This window comes from Vitis riparia, chromosome 19 (assembly GCF_004353265.1).
Source record: "Vitis riparia cultivar Riparia Gloire de Montpellier isolate 1030 chromosome 19, EGFV_Vit.rip_1.0, whole genome shotgun sequence".
Classification (NCBI taxonomy): domain Eukaryota; kingdom Viridiplantae; phylum Streptophyta; class Magnoliopsida; order Vitales; family Vitaceae; genus Vitis; species Vitis riparia.
In genome coordinates, this window is record NC_048449.1 from 6,970,485 (window position 1) to 6,983,242 (window position 12,758).

At 34.9% G+C, this 12,758-nt stretch overlaps 2 protein-coding genes across 2 annotated transcripts; both read right to left on the minus strand.

Annotated features, from left to right (window-relative positions):
• Positions 1 to 2,500: 2,500 nt before the first annotated feature.
• LOC117908065 (ubiquitin-like protein 5) lies at positions 2,501 to 4,617 on the minus strand. Its single transcript, XM_034821722.1, has 2 exons — positions 4,313 to 4,617; positions 2,501 to 2,765 (listed from the first exon to the last, which is right to left on the minus strand). Exon 1 carries the CDS (start codon positions 4,541 to 4,543, stop codon positions 4,322 to 4,324), a length of 222 nt encoding a protein of 73 aa, XP_034677613.1. The 5' UTR covers positions 4,544 to 4,617; the 3' UTR covers positions 2,501 to 2,765; positions 4,313 to 4,321.
• Positions 4,618 to 6,286: 1,669 nt separating this feature from the next.
• Positions 6,287 to 12,724, minus strand: LOC117909651 (AUGMIN subunit 4). The gene is made up of 13 exons (XM_034823743.1): positions 12,475 to 12,724; positions 11,659 to 11,706; positions 11,378 to 11,503; positions 10,530 to 10,880; positions 10,209 to 10,308; positions 9,671 to 9,716; positions 9,014 to 9,107; positions 8,727 to 8,798; positions 8,508 to 8,566; positions 7,612 to 7,680; positions 7,478 to 7,529; positions 6,711 to 6,788; positions 6,287 to 6,640 (listed from the first exon to the last, which is right to left on the minus strand). Exons 1-13 carry the CDS (start codon positions 12,613 to 12,615, stop codon positions 6,563 to 6,565), a joined length of 1,314 nt encoding a protein of 437 aa, XP_034679634.1. The 5' UTR covers positions 12,616 to 12,724; the 3' UTR covers positions 6,287 to 6,562.
• Between the last annotated feature and the right edge of the window lie 34 nt (positions 12,725 to 12,758).

The window sequence follows — 12,758 nt, forward strand, 5'->3', positions numbered from 1 at the left end:
AATGAAAACTATTTAAAATCTGTTTAAAGAACGATTGCCTCAAAAACTTTAAGATCATAGATATATCGGTGTTCCTATATACTCGAAAACAAAAACAATTTTACACCTGTCTTTGAGAATGCTTAGCCCAAAAGCTTTAAGATTATAGAGGTGTTTATATATATATAATGAAAGTATGGGAAATGAAGAAAATATTGGTGGTGAGATTTTATGTAAATATTGAAAAATAATAATGAAAATTCTAATAAAAATAATCATAACTAATTAAACAAAATGAATAGTGATTTATTTATTTTTTAATGTACTACATAGATAAAAAGTGATCATGCATTTAACTGTTCTTTTTATTTAAAAATATTTATGACTTATTTAGATGTCCATACTGTTTATAAGCTTATATTTCTCAAATATTTAAGAGCGTATTAAGAAGGTTATCATGTTTTATATATATATATATATATATATATATATATATATATATATATTATCAAATAATATGGAATTTGAAAATGAGACAATTAAATTTATTTGAAAATTATATAATTAAAATTAAAGCTTTAGCCTTTAGGATAATATCTAGTACAAGAATAATATCTAGCATGAGGGCAAGTTGCCCAGTTGGGAGAGAGCTCCCACTTTTGCAAGTGGGAGCTATGGTCGCCCCTTAGCCTCTTGACCTAACGTTGGAGAAAAGGGCCTCATGGGTAGGCCTTACAGCAATGGGAGTCTAGACGAAGAGCAAGGATATCATGAAGGTTTGACGGTTCAAACTCCAAAAGTTAAAATGATGAGGTCATATGCGAGCCAAACAGACACCATGCATGCACCGTGAACGAGCCAAACAGGTACCACACACGCATCAGACGAACGTCGTGTGCGCACTAGGCCACACTCGCGCGCACTTAGCGCCCACCAGGTTTATGTGGACTATGGAGCTAGTGCATATGGAAGGTGAGATTTATTATGGAATATAATTTATAATTATTTAAATATTTTATTTTGTCTCCTCAAGTAGGTGTGATGTCTTCTCCAACCATCTTGGAGAATGGCCCGTATTGCTCTTTAATGGGGAGGGGTAGGTTAATCAAGGGGGCACCAAGGGAAGGCCTTGACTGCACCAAAGGGGCACCATGGCATGACTTTGGGCATGCCTAGGCCACACGGACGACACTCAAGCACGCATACATGGGCTCCATGACGTGTAGCGTGCACCCCATGGCCGCAACGGCATGGGACCTGGTGCGGCTTACCTCCTCCCCCGCGCTGGCACAAGGGCGCATAAGCCTTGTGCAGGGAGCCAATTGGAAAAACCATGGGCGCAACACCATGTTTAGATGGGGCACTAGACGTGCAACTGACTCGGGCCCATGAGGACTATGCATGACACAGGGGCGCAATGCCCTACGCACCAAGAACAACCATGGGCGCAATGCCATGGCTCCTTGCTACGGAGCTTGACCTGACAGAGGGAGCTAGACACATGCTCAGGCCATGGGCACCTTGACATGGCATGAGCTCATACATCAATGTAGGGAAGACACACTGATGCACCAGACGTCTGGTCAGCTAGTTGGTGCATGCTGCTAGTTCAGATAGCAACTAGCTAGTGACAACAAGTGAGTGATCAGGACAACATTCAACAAACATGGTTGTGGTGTTGATGGTTGGTGCAAGTTGTTATGGTAGTTGCATAACCACCAAGCAGGCTCCTTGGTTTTGAATTTTGAATTGTAACTGGATAGGTCATTTAAAAGGCCCTTGCATCTCTAAGACAGAGGATAGGAGAATGTCTTTAAATGCTTAGGAGATTAAGCATTGTACTCTAACTCAGGCCAAGTGTTGAGACACTTTAGAAGACAATTTTATATCTTGCAGAGTTGAATAATACGAGTTGAGAAGGGTGTTCCTGTAATCGTGATTGCTTGTTACTTTGGGAAGGGTGTTCCTATAATCGTGATTGCTTGTTACTTTGCTTTTCTAAGGACTAAAAAGAAAGGTTGACTAAGAAAGAGTCCTTAGCATGTGAAAAAAATTGGGTTGATAAATGTGTCATAAATGTCTATAAAAATAATTTTTAACTCCCAATGCCAATAACCCCAAATAAACATATCGTTAAAATACATCGAACCAGGATCAATCATATCACCTCCTTCTAATCCATTTAGTGAACAAGTCAATATTAAAATTATTACAAAAAAATTGGTTTCTTCCTGCTTCACTAAAGCTCATCAAGAGGTTCACCAACAACCAATACAAACAAGTTGGCCTTCAACAATTTATCCAACCAACCAAAATATAATTGTTGATGGGAATGAGATGATCACACAGGGAAAGATTGGACGAGAAATCCAGAATCTTATCCCCATCCCCTAGCCTAAAAGCTTAATTCAAGTGGATTGAATCTAGTTGAAAGTTTGCCCCAAAACAGCATCCTGGATTAATACTAGTCCTAAACCAACCCCAAAAAACCCATGAACAATACAAGAAATCCTCCTAAAAGAAAAGGTAATATCCCTCTAATGGGGGCAGAGCACAAATTAGCAGTAATGAGCATGCATCAAACAAGAACTAATAAGCAGTAACAGACATATGTGTTATCAGGTCAGCAGTATGTTTAAAGAGTATAGACATGCTTATCCATTAACAGATAAATTGGAGAGCACAAGAATAGTTTCTAAGCTCCATTGTTTCTTAAGAGATCTAATTCACACATATTCCATAGGCAGAATCAGAGACCCCTAGCTCCCCAATGCATTTTTATTGACCTGCAAAATAGGAAAGCACAAAATATCAGGTTGCAATGAGCAGTATCTGTTAAACAAGATCCACAAGTTTATTAATAAAAAATCACAAGCAGCATACATGGAGGTAACAGAATAACTGGGTCAAGAATCCTTTTCAAATGTGTGTAAGTAAATGAAAGCATGAAATCTATATTCTTCAGCTGCTCGGAAAGGACAAAAGTCTGGCATAAAGTCAGAAGGTAAGAGCAGCATTCCAACAAAGAGTTGACAACCATTTCAATTCACTTGTTGCAGAATTGATTTATGTAAGATTGCAAAGGTGCACGATTTGTAGTGTCCAAGAAAAACACAATTTCATGCATAACCATTAATTTCAACATCCATTAACAAGATGCACCATATTCCCTTTCTTTTTTTGGATAGGCAAGATGGATCATGTCCATATCCATGATGTTCTTTTTAAGTGTTGAAAATTATTAGTGAACAACCAAAATTTGCCCTTCATGCACAAATCTAAAGGACATTAGACATTTTAAGAACCAATCTTAAGCAAAAACTTGCTCAACTTGACAGATGATGGATTTCATCAATCTCTCTTCCTCGAACTTGATTCCAATAAATAAAATAGACTACATTAATGACTCATAAAAAATTAAGAACATAAAGTGCAAGGGAGAAAAATGCTTCTATGTTTCCCGTTACAACACCATATGGAAACACGCTAGGCTTGGTTAAGAGGTACAATCTTTTCCATGTCTTTACCTAGACTCTAATTTTCTTTTGGCTCTACAAGATCTGGACAAAAGTTAACAAGCTCTGGGGTCTAGGACTCCTTTAGACGAAGGCCAGACAGGTAGCAGAAATCATCCAAATGCATCAACATTGACTTTAATAGACCCAGACAAATATTCCCCTATTAGACTTAAATCTATTCAACACCTTGAGAATAGGAAATAGGGTTCACCGTGATGCTTTAGCATATTATTTCTTTACATATTAAGAAAAAAACCCAAGTCCAAAGGTGAAAATTGGAACAGATGCTTCAAAATTTGCGTATGTGCATCTAAAATAACACTGAACCATCGATAGAATAGCATAAAGAGGGCATAAACCTTTACAAACATTATAGAGTAATAATACTCCATCCAGAGAAATTGACAGTTTCTCAGCACCTAAGCATCAACAATCACAACTCTTACAAGAATATGAAACAAAAATTGAGATACACGATGGTCAATTTTGAGCCCAGACAAAACCCTCCAAATCACCACAATTACCAAAAATTTCACCAAATACATTATGAGTACTGATATTTAACATTCAGCGATTGCCAACAGCAAGCAATAATTACCCTAATTTTTCAAAAAAACAATTCCACCCATGCATCTAGGTATATTCAAAGAAACAACTCGGGAAAAGCGTTTTTAATACAACTTCACAACATCATAAATCGAAATAATCATCGAAACCCACCTTTTAATGACCAAGAATTCAATCAGGAAAAAAAAAAAAACATGTGAAATTATAACTATTTATTGAGAACAGAGAGATTGAAGGAGTAGGCATACGGAGGAGGTCTAGTTGTAGTAGAGCTCGAGGCCCATGCCGTCGTGGATCTCGTAGTCCTTGAGGGTGATGTGGTCCTTGTAAATGGTGTACCACTTCTGAATCCTGATCTTGTCGGATCTGGTGCCGGTCTGAGCAGCCACCAGCTTCTTGAGGTCACCGATAGTGTCGTCGTCGTTGCACTTCACCCTCACCTTCTTCCCCAACCGATCGTTCAACACCACCTCGATCATCTTCTCACTCGCACCAAACCCTAACCCTAATCTTCGACCACACCAAATCTATTGGGAAATTCGCAATCTCGGGAGGTCAAATTTGACCGCTGCTACTTAAATACCCGATTAAAGCCTCGAGAAGTTTCCACGTCCCCGCTCGTAAAAGTATATTAATTTAATAAGTATAATTTCATTCTAATAAGTTAATAACAAAAGTATTGTTTTGAAATTTAAAATTTCATCAAATATATTCTACATTAATTTAAAATTCATTATAATCATGTGTTTCCGGAAAAAAAAATTTAAGAAAAATGATTTTTTTTTTATATATTTTGTTTCACCGTAAATTTTTTTAAAGAAAATTAAATATAATTAAAATTAATTAAAATTTTATATATTTTAAAATTATTTAATCTTTATATAATAGAGAAAACTGGGCTATGTTTGATTCAAAAAATATAAGAAAAATAAAATATAAAAAAATATACAATAAAATAAAATAAAAAATAAATTAAAAGTCTATAAATTATTTTCATTTTCTACTTCAAACTTATTTTACCTATTTTAACTTATGGATATAAAAATTAAATAATTTTAAATATATAAGTTTTTAAGTAATTTTAATTATATTTTTTTTTTCATAGAACAACCAAATACAAAAAATTTATTTTTCTTAATATTTTTTTTTCTTTGATATTTTTTGAGGACCAAACATAATATAAGTAAAATAAATCTAAAAAAATATATAAAATTATTGATTTTAAATCTATTTTTTATTTTCTTCCACTTTTTCTTACTATTTTATTTTCTCAAAATTTTTCAGGGCCTAGCCTAAAACCTTTATAGGCCTCTTATTTATTTTAAATTTATTTCACTTTCTCTAATAATAAATATATTTAATAAAAAAATTTAAATTATAATAATTAAATATATTGAATTTAATTATATCCATGTTCATTTATGGGGATTAATAAACTAATTGAAAATTGATAATAAAGTATAATTTGTGAATTGATTTAGAGACTCACCCCTTCCAGGTAGTTTCATTATATCAAAATTAGACATTAAATTTTTTTTCAAGTGGTATCAGATCAAGCGAAAATTCTTTTCATTTTTCTTTTATTCCTGCATTTGTTCTTAATCATGATAACATGGAATTCGAAGAAAAGAAAGTTTTTATTCAGCTTTTGAAAAAGTTTTTCTTGACAGGAAAAGATTGCATAAGGAAAATAGTAAGTTGAATACAAAGCTTGAAAATAAGAGTCCATGTCTAAAACTTTGTCCTTTGAATAAAAAAAAGTAACAAGATAAGATTGAAAATTCTCATTCTCATTATCCTCTGAATAAAGAAAGTAACTAGATAAGATTGAAAACTTGGATATAGAGACACTTTCATTCTCCTTTGAATAAAGAAAGTAACAATATAAGGTTGAAAACTTGAATATAGAGAAACTTTCTCTTCTTGATAAAATCTCTCATTTAGAAAAATCTCATATGGCTGATCAGCCATTCAAATAACATATTCCAATGTTTGTTTTTTTTTTTTTTTTTTTTTTTTTTAATATTCGAGGATGTCCGGGCCAGTTTACACTTACCTCGACTTATTCCACAGGGCCCTAAAGTTAATGACCAGGTAAGCTTTCAGTGGCCCTGAGGGGAGACGAATTGATGATCATTGAGGAACAAATCCAACGTTGGACCAACTGAGCTACCCCTTAGGATTAACATATTATAATGTATATAGCATTGCCATATATAGAGTGCCATCATCACACTATCTCATTTCTTTATAGAACTCTATGTATGATCCATATCAGTTCCACACACTGGCCAAATTAATGGAATAAAGCAGAGAAATCAAGAATCTCCTTACAAAAGCCCTAAAACACTTGTTTTTCACAGCCATTTACTATCACAAAGAAAGAACATTCAATGGACTGATGATGAATTTCATTTGATGTCTGAAGCCACAAAACAAAAGAAAAGGAAAAAAAGGAAAATCATTTGGGCAGATGTACCATATGGGATAAGAGTATTTTATGTGCTGGGATGATCAGGTAGACGTTTGAGGTCCATTTCGACTTGGTGTATCGTCCATTGCATGTTCTCCAATTTCTGCGAGGAAACTCAAGATTAGAACTGCAAGAGTCACCAGGGAAGAATTATGGTAAGCAAATTTGGTTACCTTTACAATTTCGTGGTACTGCCTTGCAATTGTATCAAAGTGAGGATCAACACCTTGGTACTCTCTAAGGCGTGTCACCTGGTACAAAAATCGAAAGGGTAAGATATTCAGTAATGGGGCTGGTGGGATGCAATTGTGGCAGGGTGTAAAGGTTGTAGTGCAATGGGCAGGAATTGATTAGATATTGTTAATTAGAACTCAGCTTCTTAATCTTGTCAGAAAAGAAAAACAATTCACTGTTTTAATAATAGGGAAGTTTTCCTCATGTATTATTGGAAAATAATGATTAATTAAGAGAGGGAATTAATGAATCAGTGAAGTCTAGGATTCTGGATAGTGACGATGTTTAAAGAAGAAAGAGAACTATAATCATTGCCGACATTGCGGAATGGCTGATTTATATGATGCAGGTCCTAATGCGTTTAATTACCTAGATTTGCAATATCAACAATGTCACATTGCTAAGGCCAAGTGATATAGAACTCAGCAATTAATTCAGGTATTTTATTCTATTAAAAACAGGACCAAAATGCCTAAGCATCCAAGCCAATGGCTCTTCCACCATCAATGACTCCCTCCAAAAGAACACTTCTACCAATAGTCAACAAATTTCTTAGAAGCCTGTCATATATATATTTTTTTAAATTGATTTATATTTTTTCATGTTGGTGCTTCAAGTTTATGCAACCCACACACGTTGAGTGAAGAGGACAAAATGGGACCCAAGGATTGATGTGTACTCAAATCACAGGAAGGGAGAAACATACTGCTTTATTGTATGCAATTGAAGCTTCTTCTGTAGCCTCAAGAAGATACTTCCTGCAAACAAGAGTCAGCCTGATCAATGCCCATATTTGAATCGAAGCTGAATATATAACTGAAAAATGTCATTTGTTAACACCTTATTTTATGGAGTGCCGGTATCGAATCCTGAGTGTAAGTTTCAAGGAGGAGAATATGCTCCAAAACCCTAAGATAATAATCAGATGGAAGGGGCTGTTAAGCATAATTAGCACATGATTTTCATCATATATATAAATCAAACATTATCTACCAATGGCACTTAAAACCAACAATTTGCAGCAAATATGATACATATAAATAATTTGGTTCATATAATGAGCTGGAGGACAAGTAAATGCCATAGAGCTGATCAGTAGTAATCCCAAGGCTGTTTCATATTCAATAATATGAAAGAAATTATGTCAAAACAACAAATACCACTAAAATCAAAATTCCTGTTTCTACTAAAAGGAAAGTGAACATGATGCTTGTCTCTCCTCTGTTCTTTAACGGTCTCTCAAAAATAACTAACTATAACTTTTTTATCCCTTAACCTCCTCTGTTACCTCAGGTCTGTAAATTTTGTAATCTTCATCTTAGTCTTCTTTTTAATTTATTGATAATAACTTTTGTTAATTTATTGATAAAAGACACAAGCAAAGCATGTGCATTGCTTCTAGTTCCCAAACTATGGGCATACTTGGAATATGGAAAACCAAGAATACAGAACCAAACCTTAGTCCACTACACACAGGTTGAGGCAACATTGGCAGTCCGGAAATGGTGTCATTGATTAGCCACTTCAATTGCACAGAGGGGGCTGTTATCATAATTTTGTTGTGTTTTTCTTTCATTCAAAAACCCTTTTACAAGCTTCAAACGATTAACTTACTCTCAATTCTTAGAGACTGCTTTTTGCTTAACTTTGCAAAGAATTTTCTGAATTAAATATGAAAGAATGAAGGCTAAGGAAAAAAGAACTAATGTCAGAAAATAGCAGCTGAAGCAACAAACCTCAATTTTGCACTCATGGTCTCACACCTTTTACATAGCCAAGTTTTTTGTAGTTCATCCTATAAAAGAAAGCAAGATATAATAAGTTTCAAAGTTCCTCCAAGGAAAAAAGAACATAATCATAAAGAAATTGGATTTACCAGACACAAAGCATAATGTTAATTATGATACTCAAATACATCTTTAAACATTAGAATGAACTGAAATGGAGAAACTTACATATTTATGTTGATGTTGCAATTTCAAATCTTTGACAAGCTTAATAAGCACTCCAAGTATCTGCTCTAAGACCTAGTGGGGCAAAATGAATCACAGGTCACATAGTATCACAATGCACATATTCCCCATTTTATGATAATGAAATTTACACAATAAAGTAACAAAATCACACTGAGACACATACGTTAAGACTCACACATAAACTGGGACAGAGAGGGAGAGATATACATTAGAAAACAAGTAATCAACACTAGAATAAGTTTGAAACAAAGAACAGATATACATACATTGTAGTATTCTGCAAACTTTCTATCAGCAGAATAGAGGTCCTCCCGCAAAGCAGCTTCTTCCCTTTCAATCTCCTCAATGATTAACTTCACCCTGATTGAATGAAAAATGAGAGGAGTAAACAGGCTTAAAAGGGAAATGACCCGTTAAGAAACCCTCTGTGCATGTCTTTCGTTATCTGAGAAACCCCTTTCCCCCTTGACATTTTTGTCCCTCCCCAATGGAAGAAAACCTTCTAAGTTCTGATCATCCAATTTTCATCTAGTTACCTTCTATGTTCTAACAACCAAGACTATCCATCAAGTTAAAACCAATAACTAAGGTCTGGAAAGGGAAGTGGCAGATTCACAGTAATGAAATCAGCCATTCCCAAATTTAACTTTGTTCATGTTATGAATTATGAACTGAGTTGCAGGCATCAATTCAGGTTTTTTAGGACTAGAATCCACAGGTTAAATCTCAGAGCAGCTGTTGAACCATCAAACCTTTTAAATTTAAATCATCTAAAAAAATTACAAGCATACAGAACAAGGACGAAATTTTACCACTGAGATCCTATTTTATGTAGAACAGCTAGTGATCAGAAAATAGCATCTCCTTATGTGATCCACACAAAGGAAAATGTCTAGATAATTCTAAAAAAGAGAATTTCATACCTTTCTGGAAGCCGAGCACTTGAGTTTTGACTACGTGATGAAGAATCTGCAGCACCAAAGGAAGGCCTAACTTTATTCACATAACATTTTTATTTATAGGCAAATCTTGCTACTAGTTCCTTGTTAAACAAAATTAGTATATGTGTAACCTATTTTCAAGAATAGATAGCCCTCCCTTAATCATTAACCGCAAAAGACACCAGAAAAATTCATGCATTATGGCAGTTGATCTCATTATTTTGGACCTGAATCACCATAATGGTAAGATCCAGATCAACAATCTTAACATGAAGATCAAAACCATTTTTAGGTCAGATGGAACATGATCAAACAGAGGCTACTTATCATAAAAGGTGATCACAGACATAGCCCCCATGTTACTGAGGGATGCTAAAGCTAGAGGTGTACAAACTTTATACACACACACACACACAAATAAATTCTACAACACACATATACACGTAGAACTGTAGAAGGGATGAAAAGGGAAGGGGGGGTGCACATCTGTGCATCAACAGACAGATTACATAAGACCTACCAATGTCATCCATTACAAAAACATCAGCCAACTTGTCACATTTAGCTTTTAAACGTGACTCAATCTCACGAGAAAGTGACATCTGGTAGTCTGTCATATCCTACAATTGCAAAGTGAAGAGAAGTTTTCAAATGTCAGAACTCACTTTAATTCCTAATAATTAAAGAAGAGAAAAGAGAAGAAATGACATTAGAGCCAAACAATCAACCCAACAACAGAACATTCAGTAACCATCATGCAGGTCGATACAGATAATAATTTCAGAAAACAAGAACCTTATTATAAGCATTTCATATTTTATCAGTATATGGAATATCATACCATTGATAAGGGTGTTTGTTGGAGCTGAGTTTGCCATAAATAAGCAGGTGTTATTCCTAGAAAGCGGTTGGGAACACCACCAACTTCAGGTTCTGATGTATCAGTACCAAGAGAAAGTGCATTACTTGCCCTTTCTGCTGTGATATTAACAGAACTATTTGTATAGTTAGTGGAATTTGAGCTTGAACTGATTGTGATGCTGGTACTTGTACTATCAAGAGAGCTTCGTGACATTATACTCCATTTCTCAATTTCTTCCTCATGAATTTCACCATCTTTGGAAATAAGAGGAAGCCTCAATCTTTGAGCTGCTTCTGCAACAACCAGTCGATGCTCTAGAGTTTCATAAACCTGAAGTTTATTACATATTTTAGCTCGATTCTATTAATTCAAAGCCATATAATTGTCTGGCAAGAATAACCAACATTATCATACCTGAAAAAGAAATGCAATATTTGACCTCCTATTGAAGAAAATTACTCATTAGCTTTCTATTATATATTCTGATAACCATGCAATCAATGCCAAAATGTAGCTTCACCACATTCCCTTTTAGAATTCCATCTAGTGTCACCTTATGTATCTTATATTACATTTTGCATGGCATGTGCCACATCCACTTGCATTATATAAATAAAAAGACGGTAGCTCCAATCATATGATATATAATTATGGCCAATAAGACCAAACTAATTGAATACTTCCCATTGTCTTCCTCTACTTTAATAAGGATTACATGATACATAAATACAATATTTTGTCTGGACTAGAATTGAAACCGTTTACTGAACACGACTGTTAACTTTCTTCTTAAAGTAAGACAATTCCAAGTGAAAGGAAATCAAAACCTGAGGAGAATTCTTCAAGCCTAGTTGTGGATATAGTCCCTGAACATCCCGAATTCCTCCAAGATTTGCCACTGACACAGCCTGTTGATACTCTTCCACCATTGCAATTGCTTCGCAGTAGATTGCCTTATGTCACCCACCAAAAACACCACATTTGGTATAAATGAACTAATAAGAACAATTCATTCAATCAAATATTAAAAAATTAAAAAACACAAACCCAAATTCTACAAAACAAGTTTAAAACCTCAAATATATATATATATTTAAAAGAACTTTACCATGGCTTCAAAATAGCGAAGCCTCTCTCTTGCCATCTCCTCTCTTGCCTGCAATATCAATCCACAAAGAGAAATAATATCTAATCATTGTCATTTTAATAAGATGGAATAATGTAAATTATAAACTGAGACTGGCCCTTCTCTGGTAGCACAGAAACTGAGGAAAACAAATTTATATTTTTTTCATTTTGGCGTCCAGACCATGCAAACCTCGCCTCAAGTAAGCCAAATAACTCTATAATACCAGCTGAGTAGAGCTTTTGGTTTCTTAGGCCCCAAACAACTAAAAACCTACAATTCAAATTTCAAATTTCTTCTTCTTATTTTTCCCAACAACCAAACAGAAAGTGAGTGAAATAACAGATCAATCTGAGGCAGATAATGCTCCGTTGTAGTACTTCCAATTTCTCCCATTAGCCTATGTGTGACTACCCAAAAACTAGAAGAAAATTGAAAAAATAAAACCAAAATTTTGAACTTTTATTTTAGTTTTCAATCAATTACTCAGCAACCAGAGGAAAATTGAACAAGATGAAAAACCAATACGAGGTAAACAACCCTCAATTGTAGCAATCCAAACCAGTCATACGAACATAATTTATGAATCACATCAACACTCTTTTGATCCCCGGAAACCTCGAGAGAAAAAATAGAAGTTTCCAACCAAACATTTCAATGCATTTTCAAATCCAGTAGATTTTAAAAACTATTCAAATCTTCACTTGCATTTCCCTATCTTTTCTCCATTTTCTCAGCAACCAAACAGAGAGTAAAAATGAAAGAAGAGTTTTTTTTTTTTTTCTGTTTCTGAGGTACCAATTGGAGATCGTAGTAGGCAGATTTGGAGACGAGAGACCCATCAGGAGCCAAGCAGTGCCGCTCCAGTTGATCAATCAGCGCCGTCACGTCCGCCGGAAGATTTTGCCCTCCGGCCTGCTGCTGCAGTCCCTTCGCCATTTTTTGGACCCAGCCAAGGGCAATTTCGTCTTAAATTCGAATTTATCCTCCAGTTCTTCGCCGGCCTTCAGCTAGAAGAAGAGGAGAGCAGTTTCTTTTACCAAATTGCCCTGAACCCCTCTTTAAAAACCTTCGCAATTGTT

What these genes read in the sequence shown, in the direction of transcription:
- LOC117908065 (XM_034821722.1), bottom strand. Translation starts at nt 4,543, where the DNA reads ATGATCGAGGTGGTGTTGAACGATCGGTTGGGGAAGAAGGTGAGGGTG.
- LOC117909651 (XM_034823743.1), bottom strand. Translation starts at nt 12,615, where the DNA reads ATGGCGAAGGGACTGCAGCAGCAGGCCGGAGGGCAAAATCTTCCGGCG. An exon ending in TTTTGTAATGGATGACATTG is followed by an intron (nt 9,717 to 10,208) that starts GTAGGTCTTATG and finishes TTGGTGCTGCAG; the next exon opens with ATTCTTCATCACGTAGTCAA. An exon ending in CAATTGCATACAATAAAGCA is followed by an intron (nt 6,789 to 7,477) that starts GTATGTTTCTCC and finishes TTTTTGTACCAG; the next exon opens with GTGACACGCCTTAGAGAGTA.